This window comes from Scylla paramamosain, chromosome 7 (genome assembly GCF_035594125.1).
Source record: "Scylla paramamosain isolate STU-SP2022 chromosome 7, ASM3559412v1, whole genome shotgun sequence".
NCBI classification, from domain to species: Eukaryota; Metazoa; Arthropoda; class Malacostraca; order Decapoda; family Portunidae; genus Scylla; species Scylla paramamosain.
This window is the reverse complement of record NC_087157.1, coordinates 18,854,757-18,882,231: the sequence shown is the minus strand read 5'-3', so window position 1 is coordinate 18,882,231 and position 27,475 is coordinate 18,854,757. Positions and strand designations below refer to the sequence as shown.

Genomic DNA, 27,475 nt, shown 5'->3' with positions numbered 1-27,475 from the left:
ATTTTTATGTCTCCCTTTGGTGAAAGCCTCTGCTATCGTTTGAGAATTGCCAGCCGTGAGGAAATTGTCATCTAATATCAGGAGTGTGTGCGTTTGCGGGTCGGCGTATGGACTGTTATCATCCATCACGGGATCAATAATTTTCTCATGCACTTCGACCTTATCTTTAAAAGGGGAATTCTGCTGCAGCGAATGCGATGAGACGCCACAAATGATAATTCTGTTAAATCCATGCTGATATTTCTCTATAATTTTATTGCAGAGGTGTGTTTTGCCGGAATTTGTATAACCTGCAATAATTATGCGTGCAGGATATCTGAAGAGATTCAGCATCTCTTCGCTAAATGTCTTGTCCATGTTAAGTTCAGAGGGTTACTAAAAGACTCTACGATATGTTTACAGTATTTATTACTTAACCTTTATTTACATGGTCATGTAGGTAACAGCATAACTAACCTCCCAGCTGCATCCTCATCCCTGCCTTCTAATTATGACGTGGATCTCCCCCGACCCACACCTCTTCCTCAACCTCCCCCCCTTCTCCCCCCTCTCCTTAACCTAAGTACAAATGTTCTTACATTACCTCCTCCTCCTCATCCTCCTTATCCCCACGTGGGCAGTACAAATGTCCTTACAGTACATGAACAATCTCCTCATTCCTCTCCTTAACTCCATACTCAAAACAAATGTTCTTACATTACATGAATGGCAGCTGCTGGCGGCCGCGGTCTCTCTCCACCCCTTAATTATGACGTGAATAATGTCATGGAAGGCCACTCCCGATCACGACACAACCCATCCTCCACCTCCCCCTCTTCCTTAGCCTACGTGGTCAGAGCAAATGTTTTTTTACATTACATGAAGGGTGTCTGCTAGCAGCTGCGTCCTCTCTTTCTCTACCCCTTAATCATGATGTGAATAATGCCGCGGAAAGTCTCTCCCGATCACGCCACAGACCACTCATTACCCCATCCTCCCCCTCTTCCTCCCCCTCTTCCTCCTCCTCCTCCTCCTCCTCCTCCTCCTCCTCCTCTTCCTCATCCACCTCCACCTCCCCCACATCCACCGCCACCTCCTCTTCCATCTCATTCTCCACATCTCTTTCCCGCGGATCATTGTCGGGGTGATAATACGCCCTTGAGGTATAGCCATCGACGTGAAAGCGCTTGTCGTCAAAATGTGACAACGTTCGCTTTCGCATACGAGTGGTACAAATTTGTCCTTTCACATTCCTAATATTATAGCAATCCACCATCCCACATGCGACATTATTAAGTGTTTCCCTATACTGCTGATGCAATATATTTTGCTGAAGGTGAGTTGGAATGCCTTTACCTCGAGATACTTGCTTGTCATCTTCCAACAGCAGCGAATACATCTTTGGCTTTAATATAATCGCCTCTTTGATGAGCGTGGATCCGGTTTCAGATTTCAACAAGCCTAGTTGACCCTTCCGCTCCCCATTAAAACACGGGTGATCTGAAGCAAAGTTACTGGTGTCGAGAAAATTTGCCATGGGTCCATGTTTCAGTTCATCATTTAAGTTTGTAGGTATGTGCAGACTGAAAATGAAACTGTCAGTATCTTCATAAGCTAATTTAGCTCTCTCCCCATAATTAGCTTTGATGACACGATACCAAAAGTTGTACATGTACTTCTTTGCCACTTCTAAAATATGGTATCCCAAGTAATTTGGCTGCCTGATTTTAATCGTATTCTTACTGTTGACACATATGACTCGGTCCTCGCCTAATTGGTGGACCCTTTTAAAGGATGGATTTCTTGCATACTTCAGGAAAGTCTTTCTTTTTGTCACTAATTTCTGCTGGAGGCCATACTTCACTTCAGATAACATGGATCTACCATAAACTGCGTTTGACATCAGTTTGCAAATGCGATTTTTAATGGCGCACGTCTCATTTTTACGCTGAGCGACGTTCCTTTCTATGAAAGGTTTCAGGTATGGAGCCTGTCTGAACCTATATATAGCATGAACACATTGTATTTCCAGTCCAAGTGAGAGTAAAAGTTGCAGCAATTCCAGACTGATGAGATGATCTTTCAGTCCCTTATGACTGGCCACGAGTTTACGATTTTTCCTCCCCAGCTTACGACCCTCAGCTTCTAACAGTCTTTTACTGTACGGTGAGATGTCATCTTCTGTAATAGTCATGTGTGCGAGGCACAGAGGGAACTCGTCCGTGATCCGAGCTACGTCGGGGGAAACGTCACAGCTGTCTAAATGCAGCCAGTAACCGACGTCGCCATCTGTCGCATGATTCTGGATGCCAACTTCAAAAAAATCATCCATCTCTGACTGAGAAAGCTTTTTGATGTCACCCATAGGCAGGGGGGAACACATAACGCTTGCATATAATGAATTATAGTCCAGATAGAACACATAGGTGCCGGGTCCGCCGTCGGGTTCGTGGTTTGACTGCAGGTGTGGCCTGACGCAAGTTACAAAGCCTCCTCGTACATTTCTTTTGATCAGGTGATACATGTTAGGATCGTAAGGTGGATCAAGTTGAACGCCTGTCGACTTTAAAAAAGCGTCATAAGCATAAGAAGACAGTGACACGTAATGTGCCACGTCCAGCCCATAAAATTCATGCAGGTATGATCTATATTTGAGATATGTGTCGGCTAATAATCCCACATCAATCTCACAATACAGTCTTATGTAATCGCCTAAAGTGCGGCAGGATGTCATACTCCACACGCTTTGAGCGTGTTCATATTCTCCAGGTGGCAGAGCCTTCCCCTTGAGCGTGTCATAAAATGCCTCACGAGGTGGCAATTGTCGATCTTCTAAGCGGCCAAGGTCGGTGATGTACTCATAACAAAGAAACTGTTTTTGAGTGCAAATTACACGCCTTACATCCTCGGGGAGGTAATTCACCATTTCCTGGGCGTAACGCGTGCTATAGCCCGCCTGCACGTGACTCTGAGCGAGATGACCGAGGCCAGCATTCATAATGGAAAGCGTGTCCTGAAACTGCAATTCCTTAATCCTTACTTTCAATAAATGCGATTCTGACTTGGCAAGGATGTCCACGTGCGACTCTGGCAAGTGAAGGTCTTTTATGATTAAGGAGACGTCAAAGCTCATATTATGTGCCAGAGTGATGAGATATTTCCTCATGTCACGACACTGGAGGTTGCATCGCGCGCACAAAGCCCCCTTGTAATTATTTTGTGGTAATGAGTGGTCGTGATGTTTATGAGGTGGGGTTTTCACATTAAAGGGTTGATGGCAGAGCTCGCAGTGACGCTGACGTTTGAAGTGGGCTTCATCCTCCGCAGACATGCTAATTGGATAGCTAACTACACTTTCCTTGATGATTCCCCAAGCATTGGATAGGCTATCAATGAAATTATTCACGGGATCTTCACCGAAATAACTTCTCTTTTCCACGACATCTCCATGCCTATTGATGATGAGATACGAGTAACCAATTGGGTCATGTTCAGCTATCACACTCCTATTCTCCTTAGGTTTTATCATAGTTTCAAAATCAAAAAATGCTAAGTATGCAGGCTGATAGGTGTAGGCAAAATTTTTAAATTTTACTTTTTCACCGTCACCTGGAAAGAGAAGAGTTTGAGTGAAGTCGCAGTGACACTCGTGATCGCTCAAACTGACAGACTTGGGAACTGAGCTGAAACATACTTTGCAAAACTGATGACCCTCTGGGGTGGGGCTGCTTCTCGTCAATTTCCGGTGCAGCTTCTCCACGTCTTTAATGAGCGTCATATGTTTTCCACCTAGTAAAAGGAGTGAGACTACAGTTTTATACTTCCGCGAGCCTTTTCTTGATAATGTTAAATAGTATATCTCACCGCTTTTTGTCAGTGTATAAACGTCCAGAGACAGGCGATTTAACCTTTCTAACTGACTCAAGTTCTCCCAAGTCACTGGACTGTCTACTTTTCCGCGCGTGACGTATTTCTCTCCGCCATGCCGTCTCCGTAATATTTTTGGAATTCTTTTCCAAGGTACACCTCGAGCATGAAGTCTGAAAGCCGCCAAACACTGAATAACACAGGATGAATGTCGGCCATCAGGATTGAAAATTTCATTCCCTCCTCGCACGCCTCTAGGATAAGCAACATAATCTCCTATGCCACTACATGCGACGTGCAAGCAATAATTGATGAAAAAATTCTGTACTCTTGAAATGATAAAACCAGATCCTTCAGTCTCGCTGGTAAGGCTTTCCAGCCGACTGTTCAGCTGATGGATCCATAAATCAACAAGGTCAGACACATCTTGATAGGTGATCAGTCGTGCTCTAAAAGCAATATGAATGACTCGATGTTCATCCTCCCCTAAGGTAGAGAATTTCACTAGTAACAGAGAAATGTGTGAAAATATTTTCAGGGTGGGGGGGAATGGCGAGCCGTGTGACGTGAAATATGATCTAATTTCCCGTATAAAGAACTCCCTGTATTCGGTAAGTAGACCGAGTGGATCTCTGCTTACATGATCAGGTATGTCATATTGATGTCTGGTGAAGCTCCTCATAAAATTTTCCCTCGAGTCAATTAACCGCGGTTCTTCCGGCATCCCGCGCTCGTCAAGGTCTGCATCCGCCGACTCTCCCGCCATGCTGCACTCATCGTGGTCCGCCTCCGCTTGTGGCGTGTCTGGGAAGAAAAAATAGAAGTAGCAGCGACAGTTTATTATTATTATTATTATTATTATTATTTTTATTATTATTATTATTATTATTGAATTGATATTTACCTTGTGTAGGTAGTGAAGGACTTGAAGTCTCGGAAGAATTGAATACGTTCCCCGATAATCCACTCGGTCCCGGCCGTGGCGAGTCTTAAAAAAAAAAGAATATTAGTAGTGTCGGCAGCACCGTATTTATTGCTTTATTATTTGTAGTATTTTTTTTTTTTCTCACCTCTTCCCCCGCCTCCGCGTGGGATGTCGCCTTGTGACGTCCGCCGACGTGGGCCTTCTACGCCGCCGTTCTGTCCAACCTCAATCGAGTGTGAGCCTGTACAGGAAGATGTGCTCAGAGCTCAAACTTGTAAAGATTGACAGTCATTTCATCTTTATTATTATACATTCCCGCCAAAATAAGTAATAATGCTTACCAGAAGAAGCAGGATTGCCAACTTCGCAGGTGTGTTCTGGCGGTGGATGTGGAAACAGAAGTCCACACCGCTCGCATAAATCACACTGGTCTTCCACACATGAGGGACAGGATGGATTAGTGTGCCATCTCCCACACACTTCACATAAAAGCCGCGCCTCTGCTGTTCCACAATGAACACCCATTTTTCTTTTCTTTTTTTTCTATAACATTGTCAACACTTTGTCCCGGCCGCCATGCCGCGCGGGGAAACACTGAAGCTTCCCGCGCAGATGGTCGCGAGGTGCGTGACTTGCCTCGGAAGTAGGCAACACCTGCCTGTTTCATTATCCTCCACTCCACCCATTATCCCACCTTGATCGATTCTCTTCAAAACTTTACGTCCGAGACGCAAAGTTAACGTGGTCTTATATGTAACACGCAAGTAACACTGTTTTCCCCATCTTCAAACTGAATAGGTTTGCCTCTTTGATTAGCAATTTTGATAGCTACACTCTCTATAGTTGATACAGAAAGTGGTTTATACGTAACTGAATTCGCACCTTTACTGGTGCTGTCGCCGGGGAGTGGTATGACGTCTAATATATTAACTAGTTGGTTACCAAATCGCGAGGGAGAAATGATGTCGGTATAAACGTACATATAATCCGTCCCTGCATCAGCTCGCGGTACGTATTGAGCGAATAATTTTATGGGTAATGAGGAGGAAGCTTCGCTCGCGCTGGAAGATAAAATGACATCGCCAGATCTTTGAAAGTAGACGGTGTAGCGAAAATTTGGATTGAAACCCAGAATGCGAGCTATATGCGATGCAAATTTTATACTTATATCACTGTAAATACGATCGTCATTAGGAGGGACAATCGCGTTATTCACAACGACCCGCTCCAAGTCGTGGTCATAATAAATGATATCCGAGTAAGGGAAATAGATCTTAAAGGAGTCATTCAAGATTGCTTGAAGTTCTCTCACTATCTGTCCATTAATCGCCTTAGTTATGGCCGGTATGTTCTTATCGGTAAAATTGGAGATGATATTCCTTTCCGGTAGATAGGTATACATATTATATTCATACATATCAAAGTCTGACTGCTTAACCCGACCATAGAACGATATACTAGAATTTGGATCCCCTTCCGTAATGCAGTAGAAATATTTAGGGAATAAAATATTACACAGGCCGACTTCATAATCCCTGCCGGTGTCTAAATGAATGGGTAAGATTCTGTTTTCAAATTCTGTTGTTGTGTTGTTGGGAAATGACCTACCACCTGCAAGAGAAGATAGGTATACGTATATATCGTCACTATCTCTCAATGACATGTTTTTTAAACCCTGTCAACTAACAGACTGACTTTAAACTTTACCTTTTCATGACATATATACGTCGGCAGACTGGAGATTATGGCGGTACGGCGTGGATAGTCGCGACGACCTTGACCATAGGGGAATGTACTGAGATATCGGAGGGAGCACGTGTCGGCTATAATAATAATAATAATAGTAATAATAATAATAATAATAATAATAATAATAATAATAATAATAATAATAATAATGATAGTAATAAGACCGCCATCCGACATAAGTATTACGTCAGCCATGCCGCTGGCGGTCGGTGAAAGTGGAAGAGGCCGCCGCTCCGCCCTGGCCGTCACAGACGCTTCCTCCAGGTAAAAAGGATGGACAGGTAACGGAACCTCGTGAGGCTGTCGCGACGACCTTGACCATAGGGGATGTATTGAGATGTCGGAGGGAACGCGTGATGGCAACACTCAGTCATCCCACCCTCCAGGATTCCGTGAATGAAAGGGAAAGGGCGACTTCTATGGCATGCGCCGTCAGAGTCCCCCTAATCACGCGTGTGTGGCGGGCGGCTGCCACGTCTGGCCGCCAGTCCCCCCCCCCACCCCCACCTCCCCTCCCCCCCTCCACCCCCTTTTCACTCAATTATTTTCCACCCACCATCATTGATTCATTTAGTCATTCCATCGTCGCCGAAGGATAAGGACGCACGCCTCCCCCCACCTCTCCGTCAGTGTCGCCGTCACCGTCCCGCTCCCCCCCCTTCCCCCTCCCCCCCCCCCCCTTGGTGTTTGCCGTCGTGAATCACCCCCCTCTTCCCAAGCATGGGTCTATGGAAAATTGCTATCAGGATCACCATCGCAATATGGCTTGCCGTCAGAGTCGCCCCTGGGTGGGTGGGTTGGGGGTGGGGGGGACGTGAAAGGGCGACCTACACGGCATTGCCGTCACAGTCCCCTAGCCACGCGTGTGTGTGGCGACTTCCACGTCTGGCCGCCAGTCCACACCCTCCCCTCCCCCCTCCTTTCACTCAATTATTTTCCACCCACCATCATTGATTCATTAGTCATTCCATCGTCGCCGAAGCATAAGGACGCACGCCCCCTCACCTCTTCTCCGTCAGTGTCGCCGTCAGCGTCCCTCCCCCCTCCCTCCCCCCCCCACCCACCCCCCTGATGTCGTCGTCATGAATCACCCCCTTCCCAACCCCCACTAATCTACAGCCTGGGCCTCCATCCTGACATGGACTGCCACTGAAGTCTACGGAAAATTGCTGTCAGGTTTCCCCATTGCAACTTGATAAGGTCCACACTCGCAATATGGCATGCCATCAGAGTCGCTCCTGGGGGTGGGGGCGGGAACCCCATCCTCCCCCCTCCCCCCCTCCCCCCTCCCCTCTCCCATCCCCCAACACCCTATTTACAGCCAGGGTCTCTATCTTGAAATGGATCGCCACTCCCGGGTAATTGCCGCCAGGGTCGCCTATCCTTATATGGCAAGCCATGACGGCCCCCATGAAATGGGGGGCCGTCATGGCTTGCCATATAAGGATAGGCGACCCTGGTGGCAATTTCACAACTACTTTTGCATATTTCGATTTATCGGCATGTGGGCGAAGGTTTCTGCCTCGCAACTCGCACAACTATCGCCTCATCACTACAATCGAGCTCGAGCGCACAAAATGCGCCAATTATTTGCCATAACTTACTTCATATACGGGAAAGGGTTGTGGGAAGAAGGTGTTGTGAGGAGTAAACATAGGAGAAATTAGTTAAATCTAGAAGGGTAGCTAGCTCAGGGAAGATGAGAAATAGCTGAAGTATTTACCACACAAAATGTAGCAGTATTTTGAATAAAATAGACTTGCTTAGAAGAATAGTGTGTGTAGAGAAATTTGATATCATTGCTTTAACTGAAACTTGGTTAGATATGTGAGGAAAAGTATTTAATCCAGAGGTCAAGATAGATGGTTATACATTGTTCTATAAAGATAGGGAAAACAGGAGAGGAGGAGGCGTCGCGTTATACGTTAGGGACACATTACAGTATTGTATTAACAGTAGATTTAAAACAGATAGGAAAGCAGTAGTAGTACAGCAATGTACAGTAGTGGGAGTAGTGTACAGATCACCGACCAGTACAAAGGAAATTAACACCTCACTGTGGCAGGAAATAAATAGAGCAGGCAGGTACAGTCAGGTATGTGTGGTAGGAGATTTTAATTTTAGGAATATCGACTGGAGTCTGATGGTGGGTAAGAAGGAAGCAGAATTTTATAAGGTAATTCAGGATAATTTTTTAAAACAGGTAGTCGTAGAACCCACAAGGGGGAATAATATTCTAGATTTAATTCTTACTAACAGGGAATAAGCAGTCACGTAGGTAGAGGGTGAAGGACAGCTAGGTAACATTGACCATAGGGAAATTAGGTACAATTTAAAATGGGAAGAAACTTTTAGAAGCAAAAACACTAGTAAAATACTTGACTTTAGGAGAGCAGAATTTGAGGAATTAAAAAGGTACCTCCAAGGAGTTGACTGGCAACGGATGCAGGGTGAGGTCAGGTCCGGGACGGAGTTGAGAGAGACAAAGCAAGATATGAGAGGCGAGGTGAGGTGTGAGGGTGTAGGACAATAGGAGGTAAGATGTGGGTGGAAGAGAAGTATATATAAGACATTAAGGGCAGGTGAAGAAGTTTTAAGGTCACAATATAATGAATTAGTTAGAACAGTCATGAAGTTAACGAGGAAAGCAAAGGGCAATTATGAATTAAGTGTAGCCAGCCATGTGAAGACGGACCCCAAGGGATTTTATCAGGAATAGAGGACGAAGAATAAGGATACTATAGGTCCATTAAAGGCAGCAGATGGGGAACTGGTTAGTTCTGGGAAGGAGATTAGTAAAATTCTGAATGAGTATTTTTCATCTGTCTTCACCCAGGAAAACATGCAGGATATGCCAGATAGTGAACAGATGTTTAGAGCAGATGAGAATGAGAAGCTGACATATTTTCATAAGTAGAGAGATAGTGGAACAGGAGATAGATAGGCTAAAAAAAGTTCAAGACACCAGGACCCGATGAAATATATCCCAGAGTACTTAAGGAATGCAAAGAGGTTATTAGTGAGCTGTTAGTCTCTGTCTTTAGGAAATCACTTGAGTCAGGTGAGGTACCAGTAATGTGGAAGCAGGCTAATGTAGTACCCATCTTTAAGAAAGGAGATAAAACTTTAGCGTCTAACTATAGATCTGTCAGCTTAAATTCAGTTATAGGTAAAATATTAGAGTTAATAAGAGCGAGGAACATTAGGGAACATTTAGACAAACATAACTTGATAAATCAATCACAGCATTGCTTCACGAAAGGGAAGTCTTGCATGACAAACTTGTTAAGTTTTTACAGTAAAGTGTACGAGGCAGTAGATAATGGTGATAGTTATGATATCTTCTATCTGGACTTTAATAAAGCATTTGACAAGGTACCCCATGAAAGGCTCCTGAGAAAGGTTAGGGCACACGGGATAGATGGGAAGGTGTTAGGCTGGATAGGGTCATGGCTTAGCGACAGGCGAGAAAGAATTGTAATAAACGGCTCGAAATCCGAGTGATGTCATGTAATCAGTGGGGTGCCATAGGGATCAGTATTAGGGACATTGTTATTTATAATATATATCAATGCCTTGGTTAGTGGAATTAGTAGTGATGTTTGTAAATTTGCGGATGACACAAAGATAGATTAATTAGATCAGAAACGGGTGCCTTCGCCTTGCAGGCAGATTTAGGATGAATGAATGGACGGACATATGGCAAATGCAATTTAATATCAATAAATGTAAAGTACTTAGCGTAGGTAGAGGAAACCCACACAGTAGGTACACATTAAACGAACAATCTCTGATAGTTACAGGGTACGAGAAAGATTTAGGAGTTATAGTTAGCTGTGAACTCCGTCTAGGAAAACAATGCATAGAGGCTAGAAACAGGATAAATAGGGTACTAGGATTAATTTTTAGGAGTGTTAAAAGTAGAAGGCCGGAAGTAATATTAATGATATTCTTGGCGCTGGTCAGACCTCATCTAGACTATGTTGTGCAATTCTGGTCTCCACATTACAGGAAAGATATAGGTGTATTAGAATCAGTACAGAGGAGAATGACAGAAAGGATACAGGGGATGAGGAGTATTCCTTACGAGGCGAGATTGAAGTCATTAAATTTACATTCTTTAGAGAGACGTAGGTTAAGAGGGGACGTGATAGAAGTCTTTAAGTTCCCTTTCAATAGTCCAGGAGTCAAGCAATATCTTCATTCTTTCATCCCTTTCATTGGTAAACTCTGGAATTCTCTGCCTGTTTCTGTTTTTTCCCCTTCCTGTGACTAGTTGTTTTAAGAGTATTGAGGCACTTCCAGAAACATATTTAGTTTTTATATTGACTTTTAATTTTTTATCTTTTTTTTTTTTTTGTCTGTATGTATGGAAGCGGTAACTGAAAAGATTTTTTTTTGTTCCTCTGTTTGCCATTCGCCAAGAAGATATGAGAGCGTGAGTATAAATAATGGCTATATGCAAATGTAAGAATACCATTTTATACTGACTCTAAATTAAACATGTATTGCATTGTTTACTCCAGTTTACTCAAGTTGAACCGTCCGATATCTTTTGCATCTAAATGATTTTTGTGTTCAGCTATTTGAATTTTTATTTCCAAATGCAGCTCCATGTTTTTGAGAAGCACAGAGGGTTGGAGAAAGACAAATCTTTCCTGAGTCTTAATAGGTGAATGTTAATAACAGTAGTAGTAGCAATAGTAGTAGTAGTAGTAGTAGTAGTAGTAGTAGTAGTAGTAGTAGTAGTAGTACTACTACTACTACTACTACTACTACTACTACTACTACTACTACTACTACTACTACTACTACTGCTACTACTACTAGTACTACTACTACTACTAGTAGTAGTAGTAGTAGTAGTAGTAGTTGTTGTTGTTGTTGTTGTTGTTGTTGTTGTTGTTGTTGTTGTTGTCGTTGTTGTTGTAGTAAAGAGCAGGATTATTATCTGGAGTGACACCAATTCAGTTTTTGTATAATTTGTATTTTCTTACTATTATTCCACACCTTGTCAATCCATGCAAGGAAAAAAAAGAAAAGCAAAAAAAGAAAACGTGTATTAAAAAAGTGAGAGGCAAGACCAGCAAGTGAAACACGCCCTGCCTTCTCCATAGACTTGACGTGTTTACTGCCGCGCTTCCTGCCTGATAATTATACAGTCTTACGCTGGAGGCGCTTAATGTGGTGCATTTGTATGAAAGAATTTACTTTTTGCCATGAATCTCTCTCTCTCTCTCTCTCTCTCTCTCTCTCTCTCTCTCTCTCTCTCTCTCTCTCTCTCTCTCTCTCTCTCTCTCTCTCTCTCTCTCTCTCTCTCTCTCTCTCTCTCTCTCTCTCTCAGCTCGAATTATGATTTCACTGAGTGGTTTAAGAACATATTCACATGTTATTCATGAGCCATCACATCCAGCAGCAGGCAGGAGGAGGAGGAGGAGGAGGAGGAGGAGGAGGATGAGGAGGAGGAGGAGGAGGAGGAGGAGGAGGAGGAGGAGGAGGAGGAGAAAAGAACACAAAGGAATACAAAGGAATGCAACGGAAGACCAAACCTTGAGTTACTGACGAGGCTGTTTGGATAATTATTCTACATTAACTATTATTGGGAGATACAGGATAGTACAGAAGGTTCCTCCCCACCAATCTCTCTAGCAGAAGCTGACAAGATACAGGAATTGATACCACGTGGTATAGAAAAACCACAGAGAACTTGAGAGAATAGTGAGGGAAAGAGTTGTGGTCTGTCTACTTTTGTTTGTGAGGGAGAGTGTAACTGCATGATAGTTGTGTGATGTGGTGTGTGCGTAGCGCAGGTGAAGGCACAGTTTGGTTGTTGAGGGGTGGTGCAGAATCCTTGCGTTGCGCTTTCCAGGGAGGCGGCAGTCAATCAGGCCACAACTTCGGTCACTGTGTTTGTCTACCTTTCCCTTTAGGGCTGGATACACAGGTTATCGCCTGCAACTTTGACCTCTAGTACTTAAAATCACAAAGTTGATCAATAACAGGAGAATGCGGACGAAGAAAATGAGGATTACAACATGTGATTACATAGGATAACCAAAACAAACACTCATACAGGTCTTTACATATCGCTTTGGAATTAATTTAGATTAACTACCCTTTAGTAAAGTAAGCTAGAGCAGTGTATGACTTCTGCCAAACCGACACGCCCTCGTGCTTGTGCTGGCGTGGGAAAACCATCGCGCTGTGTGGGAAAAACTGGCTGCGTTTTGATTGGAAAGAATGAAGTGAGATTCTATTATTATTCCTATGCAAAAAAAGGAGGAGGAGGAGGAGGAGGAGGAGGAGGAGGGTAATAACAGCATTAGTAAAAACATCCACTTCAAACACCCCTTTGTCTGTGCCTTTGGACGCACAAATTACCTCAGAATGTTACGTCATAATGAATAAGACAAGTGAAGAAGCTTACTTTCTTTTGAATACCGTCTTTTCGGAAATGTTGATTTTTTTTCTTTTTTTGTGCAAAAGACAAAAAAAAATACAATTTTTAGTAGAGTGAAAAAAAATCTACAATTCACCCTAAGAAGGAGGAACAGAAAAATTACGAACTATACCACCACAACCACCACCACTACTACTACTACTACTACTACTACTACTACTACTACTACTACTACTACTACTACTACTACTACTACTACTACCACCACCACTACCACCACCACTACCACCACACTTCACTCTCAACTTCTCCCATTTTCAAGAATTCCTCTCTTCTCTTCCCTCGCTCCACCATCCTTCATCCTCTCTCCCTTACGTTCCATCCTTCCTTTCGCCGACATAATGCTTGCAACAGACGCCCCTCCTCTTCCTCCCTCTCCTCCTCCAGTCCCGTAGCATTAGCAGGGCCTTGTCTCCCCTTATAAGCAGGGATGCTTAGTGGAACATGTCGAAATAGCGTTGCCTAGCCGCCGCCGAGTATAGGAGTGTATTGAGGGTGCATTATCTCGGTACAGTGGCGGTGAGCGGGGAGATGGGTCGGTGAGTATGTTCAGGCGCAGATAGAGAAATGTGTTATTGGTCTGACGAATTGATTAATGAATAGGTATCTGGTTGAACAGGTAGATTTACAGATAGAAGGCTGGATGCGTAAATGGGTAATAAATAGATCGACTGACTAATAAATAGATATATATATAGATGGACAGATGGATGGATAGATAGATTGATAGATACATGAATAAATGAATAGGTATATAAGTAGATATAAATATATATAGATGGGTAGATAGACAGTTCAGTAAGTAGAAAATAGATTAGATAAATAGACAGATAGACAGATAGACAGGGATAATAGTACATAGGTGGGAAAATATGTTGATAAATTCCCGTTGATTGATAAGAAGGTGGAAGTATTAGATAGGGAGAGATGTACAGATAAAACATCGAAGAATGGGTAGGTAAGTGAAGAAACACAGGATGGTTGAAGAGCAATATACATAAACAAATAAGAAGAAAGTGGAAGTGTAAGCGATGAATCAGATAAAGAGAGAAATTAGCTTTATATTGATGGACAGAACATATAGAAATGCAACTGTAAATCATGGTAAACAAACTAAGATAAATAAAGGTATGTACTATGTTAGAAGGAAATGACATTAGAGAGTCAGCCAGCACATCAGACATTCAGAAAGCAGGACAGACAAAGACACATAGACACACTGACTGATGGGTGCATTTGCCAAATGAAATAGTAAACAAACATTCATATATAGAATCATTACAAATAGAAAAATATCAGAAACTTTGAGGCAGACAGACTGAATTTCGCATAACGAAAATATTTGTATGTTCATGTTTGGTAACTTACACACGAGCAATGGATAAAAAAGAGAGATTTTACATATTAACCTAGAGAAACAAAGGAAAGCAAAACATTATAAAACAAAAAAAAAGACATAAAAAAAATGATTCCTCCTGTGAATCAAGTTGCAGACAGAGGCGCCCACACACACACACACACACACACACACACACACACACACACACACACACACACACACACACACACACACACACACACACACACACACACACACACACACTTTCCTGTCGCCAAAAATACACACAATTATCCTGCTACTCTATGAATTACCTTACTAGAAATGAAAAATGCATAAATGTTATGAATTTTGTATATTGTTGTGTGGATCACTGGAACTGTGTTGAAACCATGGAGAGAGAGAGAGAGAGAGAGAGAGAGAGAGAGAGAGAGAGAGAGAGAGAGAGAGAGAGAGAGAGAGAGAGAGAGAGAGAGAGAGAGAGAGAGAGAGAGAGATTGGATGTCTTGCAACACAATACACATGCATATATATCGTGCACATTATTCTTCCTCTTTCTTTTTTCTTTCTTGCGACATTTGTAAAAAGCAAATGTTGAGATAGTGTGTGTGTGTGTGTGTGTGTGTGTGTGTGTGTGTGTGTGTGTGTGTGTGTGTGTGTGTTTGTGTGTGAAATGATAGACAAACGGACAGACAAACAGATATATTACAATGCACAAAATTGGACATAAGCTGGGGACAGAGACTCCCAACCAATCACGCACCCACCCACACAAGACAGACAGAAGGTCAAAGATATACTGATATACGTACTGACATACATTCTTCATCTCTTCGGTCAATATGAAGACGCTACACGAACTTACATATTGTCCTGTGCGTCTCGAAGGAGTAACGCCGGAGATGACAACGTCCGCCCTTTACTGCTCAGGGAAGCACAGGGACTGAGTGTGTTGCTGGCAGTTTGTTGAATGAAAAAAAAGCTTCAAACGTATAGATAAGTAAATGTATATACATGCTGACACACACACGCACACACACACACACACACACACACACACACACACACACACACACACACACACACACACACACACACACATTGACAGTCATAGCACCACACAAAAAAGAAGAAAAAAAAACAGAAAATAACAGAAAGAAGTGAAAAAAAGAAAACATTGAAAGATATAAGCCGGAGTGAACAAGTGACATCAGGAAGAGAATGTAATCTAATATTAGTAGGTGCCTGAAGTTACTCGGAGAATGACATCATACTTAAAGGAAAGTGATGAAAGAAAATAGCATGCTTTAACTTGGAAAAAAAAACCTGCGGTAATGAACAAGGAAAATATGAGGGAATAAAGCACTAAAGTGGGAAAATGTGTAGCAGATTGAAAGGAAAAAAAAATGAAATTAAGTGCTAAAAATGGGTGATGCCTACTTAGAGAGAGAGAGAGAGAGAGAGAGAGAGAGAGAGAGAGAGAGAGAGAGAGAGAGAGAGAGAGAGAGAGAGAGAGAGAGAGAGAGAGAGAGAGAGAGAGAGAGAGAGAATGTGTCTTTCCTGTCACCTCAGATAAAAATCTATATATTTTTTACGATATTTCATTGGCGCTGAAGAACACAGACAATGAAAAAGTAAATATGACGGTTCCTTCTTTCATATTTATTTCTTATGACATTTTATGAGACAAGACTGTACTTCGGTATCCTTATGTTACATTGTTATTTTGTCTTTTTATTTATTTATTTATTCTCTGCTTATTACTTATATCTAATACATATACTTTTACTGTCCTTTGTTTTCTAACATTACTTTGTTATTTTATGCTGTTTCTTTATTGTATACATTGTTGCTCTTGAGTATAAGAGTTTTTTTTTTTTCTTTTTGTAAGAGGGAAAAAAGACATTTCGGATTTTATCTGTGGAAAGAAAACGTGTGTGGGATTTTTCTGAGGAACGTTATTCGTGTGTTGAGAGAGGAGAGTCTTTAAACTTCATTAAATGCTCTCTCTCTCTCTCTCTCTCTCTCTCTCTCTCTCTCTCTCTCTCTCTCTCTCTCTCTCTCTCTCTCTCTCTCTCTCTCTCTCTCTCTCTCTCTCTCTCTCTCTCTCTCTCTCTCTCTCTCTCTCTCGCTTTAACAGTGGAACCTTGCACAGTTTAAGTGGATGAGGAGATAAAATAGAGATACAGATGGATGGATGGATAGATAGATAGGTAGATAGATAAAAGTTAGATAGACAGATAAGTAGATAGATAGACAGATAGATAGGAGGTCATATTTGCCTTGATATCGCCGTGTAATAAGCCCAGAGGAATTCATTCTTCATAGAACGTTAATTGATTTATAGGCGGAAGGCGAAGCAAGGCAGCACATGTGAAAGGTAATGCAGGATAAGATAATGTGATATGACTGCCATTTAGCGTCCTTGTGTGTGAGGTCCAGAAGGCCAGAGTGAAGGGGGAGGGCACATATCAACTTATTGTAACCTTCGTAACTCTACTGACTGGATTACATTCACGGGAGTTAGTCATTATTACATACGAGTACATACATGTTGCGACAGTAAGAAAAGTATGCCTGTGCCGGGTTTTTTTTTTTTTCCTTTCCCCTATCTTTATTAACATTGGTGTTCTATTGGGGTAAAAAACGATCATGCATTGGTGCGAGAGAGGATGAAACGGATTATTTTTTAAAAAAATTACTGGTGTCTTCCTTCTGAGTTTCGCTTAAGTCTCTTTTTCTTTGTTTTTCTACGATTGTGTTTTCTTTTGCTTTCTGTTTTGTTGTCGTTTTATATTCTCTTGTACTGTTGATTCCTATTTATTTTTTATTTATTTTTTTTCATGCGACTTTTCCTTGTGTTATTTATATTCATTATTTGTCATTACTCTTGTTAATCTTTTGTTTTCTCTTTTAAATATCTCGCTTCCCTTTTCAGTGTTTTTCTTTAATTATATTTCACATTTATGTATTTCCCTTCATTCGTTTCCATTATTCACTATGTTATTACGTATTTCTTTTGTCTTGCATAATGAAATGACCTTTTTCCTCATTTTCTTTTCATAGCTCATCTTTTTAATTGATTCTTCCCATTCACCATTTTTTCTACCTCTTTATTTTTTTTCAACTGTCTCCACGTCTTCTTCCAAAGAGGACAACATTTTCTGTTTCGTTACCAGCACTTTTGAAGGTAATTAATGTAAACACTCCACTACGTACAAGTACCAGGAAATCAGGGCCTGGTGTGGATTGTGAGGCAGCGGTGGTGATGGTGGTGGTAGTGATGGTGGTGGTGGTGGTGGTAGTAGTGTTAAGTTCGTTTTAAGAACTTACTTATCGTTCCACTCATTTCCTCCGTTTCTCGTCATCGTCCTCATCATTATCTTGACGGTCTCTCTCTCTCTCTCTCTCTCTCTCTCTCTCTCTCTCTCTCTCTCTCTCTCTCTCTCTCTCTCTCTCTCTCTCTCTCTCTCTCTCTCTCTCTCTCTCTCTCTCTTCAATAAGAATAAGAGTAAGAATAATGAGTATTAGTACTAATTGTTATTCCCAAGATAATAATAGCAAGTATAATAGAAATAACAACAACAACAACAACAACAACAATAATAATAATTATCTTAATAATAATGAGAATAACAATAGTAATAATCTTAGTTCTAATTATCATTTTTAGATGGCAATGATAGCAACAACAACAACAACAACAACAACAACAATAACAACAACAATAATAATAATAATAATAATAATAATAATAATAATAATAATAATAAATAATGAAGCCATTGGTCATGCAAGCTGCCATTTGCATAGCCTTTGTTATCGCTGTGGTTGTTGGTGACGCTGTTGTTTTCATTACTATTATATCTTGCTACACAAAAAAATAGATAGTAGTAGTAGTAGTAGTAGTAGTAGTAGTAGTAGTAGAACCATCAGTAGTAGTAGTTCTTGTTCATCACTTTGTTCTTGTTCTTGTTCTTTTTTACTATAACTACTACTACTACTACTACTACAACTACTACTACTACTACTACTACTACTACTACTACTACTACTACTACTACTACTAATAATAATAATAATAATAATAATAATGATAATATTAATAATAATAATAATAATAATAATAATAATAGTAATAATAATAATAATAATAATAATAATAATAATAATAATAATAATAATAATTCTGCTGGATTTGCTTGAGCTAATGAAGTTGAACATTCTAATTTATACTTTATATTATATTTTATAAATTAGTATGTAGTATGGAGGATTTTCACTAAGCGAATCGCGTATCGGACCAGCTTAAAAGCATGTGAAAACCTTGAAAGGCATAACTTTATTTTATACTAGTGCTCGAAGCATAATATGTGTGTGTGTGTGTGTGTGTGTGTGTGTGTGTGTGTGTGTGTGTGTGTCTGTCTGTGTGTATATATATATATATATATATATATATATATATATATATATATATATATATATATATATATATATATATATATATATATATATATATATATATATATATATATATATATATATATATATATATATATACGGATAGAATTGTCCTCAAACGCAGTCAGCTCGAATACGATAGCGACATTTAAAAATCGCCTTGATAAATATCTGATGTCAAATCCCCGGTTGTCACTGTTCACCTCCTCATAAAAATCTTACCGCGGATATTTAGTCTTTCGGTGCGATTACATCTGTCATCTGGTGAGGGTATATTTCACCGAGGAAGAAAAACAACTAATTCACAACAAAGAAAATGAATCACATCAAAGAGACCTTGGTGATGGCCAGGTTCCTCGGCGACTTACTGCTGACCCCGCCACAATAATGGTATAAGGAATCGAGTCCTTGCTGGGCAACTAACCCATCACTATAGTTATCTAGTAAACATGTATCCCACGCAGACATGTTTAAGGAAGAGGAAACGCCTCATCAGATATCACTAATAAAAATAGGACCGTATGTAGACTAGATGTGATAGAAGTAGACATCATCTCTTTCTTACTTTCCTCTCAAATTACATGTTTTTTTTTTTTTCTATACAAATGTTATAATTTCCCTTTTCCTGCCAAGTTCTGCAGGAGGGATGGGGAAGAGAGTTCTTCTGTGGTATCCTGTCTCTCCCACTAATAGCGTAGAATTGTTAACCAAACAACCAAGTAAGAACCACAGGGTCTGTTGCTGTTTCGTCTTCTTTGTATATTCCTTTGTATATTCCTCCACCACCACCACCACCACCACAACCACAACCACCACCACCACCACCACCACCTACACCTCCTAGTCTTGCCCTTGCTCTTGCTCTTTCTCTTTCTCTTTCTCTTTCTCTTTCTCCTTCTCCTCCTCGTCCTCCTTCCATCCTCCTGTGTGTGACGTGGGGTGGCGTGATCATGTCCACCCAACCTTTATCCACCAACACTCATTATCTACACTACATTATACAATACATTATCTACATTATGTATGTGTACATACATGTACATGTACATGTATTGCTAACTAGGCGAAGCATTATAAATACAATACACATTATTATTAATTGTGTGACACCGTTACTTGTAGTGGATAAACTTGTGGAATCAGTGGTACGGGATAGAACAGTAGAATTCCTGGAAAGTAACCGTATCATAAAGGACGCTCAACATGGATTTAGTAGTAAACGTTCATGTTTAACGAATTTACTGGACTTTTTTCACGACTTACATAATATGTGTGATAATACCAGGCCAGTAGATATAGTTTATTTTGATTTTCAAAAAGCATTTGATAAAGTTCCTCATAAGCGCCTCCTACATGAAGTAAAAGCTCACGGCATATCAGGTGACCTCGCTGCGAGGATAGAGGATTGGTTGACAGACCGCAAACAGCGAGTAGTGATTAACGTGTCGTGGTCCGAGATGTTGCAAAGAATTGGTTTATAAAGGCTACTCTGGTCAGACCCTGTGGAACCTCTGGGTCTGTGTCTGCTAATCTCCGCAGCTCTCCGCTACTGAATTATTCCACTGTTACACGCTATAATATACAGTCGTTTGGGACTGCCTGTTTCTCTCAAGAAAAATATCGCAATTTTCATAACATTTTACGTATCTACTATTCACATTGCTCATCTATGCATGTGATCCGCCCACAGGCGTGGTGCTTGATACAGAAGCCAGTCAGAGGGTAGGGGCAGTTTGGAGGCGGAGCGTTAAGTGGGCGTAGGCTGACTTGTCCTTCTTGGTGCCTCACGCCTCCTGGCCTACTTTCCCTTTCAAATCCTTCCTCTGCCTTGCCCCTGCTATCATTACCGTTAATCCCTCCTTGACCCAGGCTGCCTTCCCAGGTTGTATGGCCGTCTTCCTGTTGTGGAGTGCTTGGGTCCTGTGTCCTTGTTTGTGTTTCCTCGGTTTCCTCGATATCAAGTGCCAATTATCTTCCCTTTCCCGTGTAGTATGATCGTTTGTTATTCTCCATACTTCATTCATCTTCTCCATTTCTTCTTTCTTTTTACTTATTCTACCTTTTTTTTTCTTTCCTCTTCCTTATTGTTTTGTTTTATTTTTTATTTTTTTCTTCTTTTTTGACAGTACAATATATATTGTAGTGCGGGGTCACCAGAAACTCTGATTCTTCAAATTGGGTTAATGTAAGCAGTGGCGTTCCTCAATGTTCAATCTTAGGGCAGATCCTCTTCATAATATATATGAATGACATAGACGAAGGAATCAGAAGTAAACTGTCAAAATTCACAGACACTAAAATTGCTAACAAGACTGACACCGAACCAGCGTCAAATTTTGCAAAATGATGCATACACTCTTATTGAATGGTGTGAAACGTGGCTTATAACTTTAATTTTGATAAATGCCACGTATCAAATATTGGATATAGCAATCGGCAGGAAAATTATAAAAAGTAATCCCCATCAAAAGTTTGGATCCTGAGAAAGATCTGGGAGCTTTAGTGACAACAGATCTTGAACCAAGCAAACAATGCAACAAAGTCATTGAAATTGCCAATAAATTAATAGTTTTCACCTTCCAATCTGAAAAAAAAAAAATCTCACCTTGTACAACTCACTTGTACGTCCTCATTTTGAATACAATGTACAGTTTTTGTCATCCTGTTATAAAAGGAATATTGAGAGATTATAAAAAAAAAACAATACGAAATAGAGTAACGAAAATTACTCGAAGGCTTCGCAATAAACCCTACAAGGAACGCCTTAAAGAACGAGATCTATTCTCCCTCTCCAAACGCAGGCTAAGAGGGGATCTGATATTGCTTTACTAAACTTTTAAGGCTTTCACAAATATCAGACCGGAATTCTTCCTAAGATTCAACATGTCTAATATTACAAGAAACAGTAGCAAATAATAGGTAAGCGATTTCAAACAAATGAAGCCAAACATTTTATTCCAACCGTGTCATAAATATGTTGAATTGTGTTCCATCAAGCGTCGTTAACTCAGGCACTGTTCACTCACTGAAAACCTGTCTTGACAAGTATGTAGACACTAATTCCCGGTTGTCATTGTTCATGTCTGAATAACGAACACGTTCACTCCGTACTGTCCGTGCTGGCATGTAGATTGTATGTGGTCGAAGTAGTCCTCCTGTCTTTCTTTAGTTTCCTCTCACACTCCATGTTGTTTTTTCTGTACAACATGGTACCATTTTTCATGTGATCCTTGCCTGTAGGGATAGGGGGTGGGGGATGGAAGGACCCTTCTTCTGTGCTATCCTTTCTCTACCACTAATAGAGTAGAATAGTTACCCAAACAGACTTACAAGGACCTCTTGGTCTGTTACTGTTTGGACTTCTTTTGTATTCGTTTGGTTCCTCTTTCTGTGCTATCCTGTTTGTCTCTTCTACTAGTTAGCGTAGAGTAGTTACCCAAACAGCCCATTAAAGACCTCAGGAACTTTTGCTGTTTGGGCTTTGTTTTTATTCTCCTCCTCCTCCTCCTCCTCCTCCTCCTGCTCCTCCTCCTCCTCCTTCTTCTCTCATCACATGATGAACAATTAGCTGTGAGGGGCATTGAAAACTCATGGACCCAATCAGTGACTGTCATAGGGATTTGAGGTACCAGGGGTCACTGCTGCAGGAGTGCGGCGCTCCTTTACGAGAAGTGCACTCTTATAGGAGTCGCATGGTAGCCGGAGCCTGATTGACTGATGCCTCCCTTGAAAGCGCCAGGCACAGTATAGAGAACCCAGCAAGCCCACTTTTGTTACACTTTTTTTTTTTCAATTTTCCGCGCATGACGTCACGTTGTCGGAGATCAGGACTTCCAGATTCGCCTTTTTTAGGCCAAAACATAATTTTTGGCTTTTTCATGCATTTGGTCTAAGGATATCTAGTTTGCCATGAATTACATTATTATTATTATTTATTTATTTTTTTAATATGTTGCTTATAATTATATGCTCAATTTGGCCATAACAAGTTTATTTAATATGGTAAGTTTGTTCACCGCCACCTAAGACAAAACTTTTTTTTTCAAGTTGTCGAGTGCACGTATGTTTTCCTTTATTTTCCTTCTGTTACCCTGGTTATCCTTGCAGTTTTTCCCATTTTCTCTTATTGCTATTGAATAACAATAAGGGAAAATTGGACAAATCAACTGGGTGATGATGCTGATGACGCGCGAGTCCACGGCTGAACTCTGGCGTGTTTTTTTTTTTTTTTTTTTTTCAAGCGGCTGATGTAATTTAAGGCTTCCTATCAACAGCTACCTGTGTTCATGAACAAGCCAGGAGTACGTTGATAGGGTGCTGTCTATGGTAGTACCGTATATTTTGTTATGATGAGTCATTGGTAAACTCGTTTTCCATCCCCCAAAAGCGATCGTTCTGGTTGTTTATATTTATGTCGAGTGGGAAAGAAAAATGTCTAGAGCAGTGTCATTGAACTGTAGGCCCGCGCGCCAGTTCATTTAGTGTGGCCAGCGTGCACTCATTGATTAATTTTATATGTGGAAAAAAATACTTAAATGATATTCAGCAAAGGTCAAGTGTGTGGAATAATAACGATTAGCTTGTTATGACATTGCTGCTACAATAACATAATGCCTGCAGAGCGAAAGTCCTTCCCCATGGTTATGAAGTAGGGACGTAGGTATATGGTACACGTCATGAACACGGCCACTTCTTTGTGCCAAGAACGTTTTCATAATGTGTTGTTAGTATTTTTGCATTCACTCCTGAACCCACCAATCTCAGTTAGTGTACATTGCATTGGGGTCAGGTTTCAGATGAGGCGTCGGGAGCTGTATGGCCTTAGGCCTAGTTGCCTAGCACATACCGTTACAAGTAACTCTCTTCCACTGTCGGTATTCTCACACTGGAATTGAAGTCTTTGAATTCGTTTCCGTTTTTTGGCCCAGGCGAAGGACTGACGAAGTACGCGGCACTTGTATACACAGATCGCCACTCCAGTAGTCCGCTATAGCCCAGTGCTCAGTACACATCGTGTAATATTTGGTAAATTCTGAAGTGGAATAATATAAACTTTGGGTTTTTTTACTGCATGTTTTTGGGTCTTTTTGTAGTGCGTTTGGCCGTTTTGTCTTATTTTTTGTTGGCTTTTGCCTTTTTCTGCTTCAGTAATCTGGGAACCCTGAGTGTACTGCCTTCAGTTCCACCCACCACTCACTCTGCCTTAGTGCTTCATTTTAAGTTTAAGGTACATCGCATCTCTAAAGTCCATGTGCGCAGCGCTTCTTATAAAGCACTATGCAAAATGTGCTTCATTAAAATGAATTTTTCGATGTTTATTCATCAGTTTAGTTTGTCATCCATAATCAGTATTATCATTATTAGTAACATTTATAATTCCTGTGTGCACCGTTACCTAGTGAACATAAAAGAAGAAAAACACAAACCTCAACACACTTAAGAAGAAAGTATCCTACACAACACAAATAAGTAAATCTACATAAATGTTAACTTGAGCGAAAATGAAGTTGTACGGTAATAAATAAATTCTACAAAACAAATAGATTCAGTACATAAGTAACAGAAAAAAAAAAACAGTAGGAAATATAGATGTAAATGCCAATGACACCGTGCAGAGCATAAAGAATAAAAAACAAGGTCTCCATCGTTACAAATACTGAACTATTAAAACTTACAGCTTACAAGATACGACGCGGAAATAAAAGGACACAAACCAGCTACACTACAATGATGGTGCCGATGACGATGATGACGGTAATAATAATAATTTTAATGATAATAATAATAGTAATAATAATAATTAATAATATATAATAATAATAATAATAATAATAATAATAATAATAATATTAATTATAATAATAATAATAACAACAACAACAACAACAACAGTACCACTTCACTACGTTTCGCCTCGAGCGGGGAGCAGGGGTGGGAGGGGCACAGGTCTTTCTTCTTTTTCATGCAGTTTTCTTTTTTATACCTATGAAGCATAAACACACTTCCAGCCTCCGCTGGTCCCCCCTACCCTCTCTCTCTTAATCCTTCCCGACGCCGCCCTTCCTCCCAGTCGGAAGCTTTCATCCTGCTGATAGGTAGTAAAGCCTGTGTGAAGAAGTGAGTGCTTCACCAACTTTTTTCAGTGACATAATTTGATTGATGTCTATGTTGAGAGTGGACGTGAATTACGAATAAAGCAATTCGTGGTTCTCTAGGCTGAGTCATTCTCGTGCTCCAGGATGGACAGGTGTAATGGTGTGTTGTTATTGTTGTTGTCGGTGGTGGTGGTGGTGGTGCAGCACAGGGGAGGGTTCCAGAAGGCTGCTCCATAACCAAGGAATTCCTGCCTCTGTAAAGTTCTCTGATCTTACCTACTGCTATTTGTACTCCACGACATACTCCCACAAGTCAACAGTTATCTAATTATCACTGTGGGATGAACGTTCACATTAGAATGAGCAGCAGTTTTTCTTATTGAACTTTTGGTGCTGCATGAACACAGGAAGGGAAATGATGTGTTCAAATATATCTTGTTTACCGTTGGGGTTTCATGGCGTAGTGACAGTCTTGGGAACCCAGTGTCATATCCCATACAAAATACAATAAATAAATAACGTCATGAAAATAATTCACATCGTAATTATTTAATACATACTGGCGTGAACATAAGGTGGTTAAATAGAGCAACTTTACAAAAAAGATGGGGAAGATGGAGAAATAGACCAACTTTATAAAAAAGAAAAAGGGCCCTCGTGGCCCAGTGGGTAGAGTGATGCACTTTGAGTTTGGCGTGAGGGAAGTGAGGGGCGCGTAGGTTCGAACCCCCCTCTCGGAACTCACAAAAACCTTGAAAGAGCATCCCTCCATCACCATGTGTGATGGAACTGCCCACGGGGAGGAGGGGAGGTGAGTGCGCAGCACCTCCCTACCCCTCCCCAGGGGAGGAAGGCACCGCCTTACCGGCCCCCGGGAGAGCAAGGGAGGTGAGTGCACAGCGCTTCCCTTCTCTCCCCTACCTAACCCTGGCAAGTCTACGGACTACCAGGCAAAAAAAAAAATAAAAAATAAAAAAAAATAAAAAACAAAAAAAAATAAAAAAATAAATAAATAAAAGTAAGTGCATAGCACTTCTCTTAACCTAACAGAATAAAAAATATAAAGGTGAGTGCATAGCACTTCCCTTCTCTTCCAACCTACCAGGCAAAAGATAGAAAAAAAAATAGATAAAGAATTAAGGTGAGTGCATAGCACTTCCCTTGTCTCCGGCAAAAGATAGAAAAGAAAAAATGAAGAATTAAGTTGAGTGCATAGCACTTCCCTTGTCTCCTAACCTACCACGCCAAAAAAAAAAAAATAAATAAATAAAATAAAATAAAATAAATAAAGATAAAATAAATAAATAAATAAAAATAAATAAAAACCTCCTTACCACCTCGGACCTCGGGAGAGCAAGGGAGGTGAGTGCACAGCACTTCCCTTCTCTCCCCAAGTCTACGGACTGCCAGACCAAAAAGAACAAAATATATATAGGTATAAAAAATAATAAAAGTAATAAAAAAAGATAAATGAAAAAAATAAGTAAATAAAACAAAAACAATAAAACTCCTACTCCCAACTGACCCAACAATACCCAACTACTCCCAACAATACCAACTGACTGACCCTGACAACCCCAAAGACCACCACCCACCTAGGAAGCACGGGAGGTGAGTGTGCAGCACCTCCCTACCCTTCCCAGTCTCCCAAGTTTGACTTTGACCACCAATCTGACTCATCCTACCAACTCCAAAGAGCAACTCCAACTGTACAGACCACCACCACCACCACCCTTCTGATCTCGGCAAGGTGAGTGCGTAGCACTTCCCTGGACTGACCCTGACTGACTGACCCTGGCAACTCCAAAAACAACCAACCTGACTGACTTACAGATATGTAATCACCTAACTGACTGGCCCTGGGGAGCATGGGAGGTGAGTGTGCACCACCTCCCTACACTTCCCAGTCTCCCAGTTTGACCTGACTCATCCTGGCAACTTCAAAGAACAACTCCAAATGTACAGACCAACAGTACCTCCTACTCTGTGTCCCACTCTGACCCTGATCCATACATCCCTACATCCTACCCTGTCCTGGCTAGGTGAGTGCGTAGCACTTCCCTACCACCTGCATTACTGACCCTGGCAACCATAAAAACAACCAACCTGACTGACCTACAAATCTTACTGTAATCTGGCAACAGACCACCAAACTGACTGACTCTGGGGAGCATGGGAGGTGAGTGTGCAGCACCTCCCTACCCTTCCCAGTCTCCCAGTTTGGCTTTGACCACCAATGTGACTCATCCTACCAACTCCAGATGTACAGACCACCATCACCACCCCTCTGATCTTGGCAAGGTGAGTGCCTAGAACTACCCTTGACTGACGGGGCCTGACTGACTGATCCCGGCAACTCCAAAAACAACCAACCTGACTGATGTTACAAATGTAACCTGGGGAGCATGGGAGGTGAGTGTGCAGCACCTCCCTACCCTTCCCAGTTTTCCACCAACCTGACTTGAATTTTGACTGAGGAGCAAGGGAGGTGAGTGTGCAGTACTCCTACTATCCCCACTCTAAATACCCTATCACCAACCAATTCAGACCACCAAACTGTCTTAGAAGAACAAGAACAGAAAACAACGCCATCAGAGGAA

At 41.1% G+C, this 27,475-nt stretch overlaps 2 protein-coding genes across 12 annotated transcripts in view; one reads left to right on the top strand and one right to left on the bottom strand.

Moving 5' to 3' along the window:
• The window catches only part of LOC135102177 (multiple epidermal growth factor-like domains protein 6), a 193,586-nt gene that overhangs the window by 81,890 nt on the left and 84,221 nt on the right, over positions 1–27,475 (top strand). The gene's annotated exons all lie outside the window — the stretch shown is intronic.
• On the bottom strand, positions 391–5,594 carry LOC135102173 (uncharacterized). The gene is made up of 4 exons (XM_064006970.1): positions 5,113–5,594; positions 4,917–5,012; positions 4,751–4,834; positions 391–4,650 (listed from the first exon to the last, which is right to left on the bottom strand). Exons 1-4 carry the CDS (start codon positions 5,294–5,296, stop codon positions 908–910), a joined length of 4,107 nt encoding a protein of 1,368 aa, XP_063863040.1. The 5' UTR covers positions 5,297–5,594; the 3' UTR covers positions 391–907.

Coding starts and splice junctions, on each gene's coding strand:
- LOC135102173 (XM_064006970.1), bottom strand. CDS start 5,296: ATGGGTGTTCATTGTGGAACAGCAGAGGCGCGGCTTTTATGTGAAGTG. Junction 5,013..5,112: donor TGGCAATCCTGCTTCTTCTG/GTAAGCATTATT, acceptor CTTCCTGTACAG/GCTCACACTCGATTGAGGTT. Junction 4,835..4,916: donor ACGCGGAGGCGGGGGAAGAG/GTGAGAAAAAAA, acceptor TTTTTTTTTAAG/ACTCGCCACGGCCGGGACCG.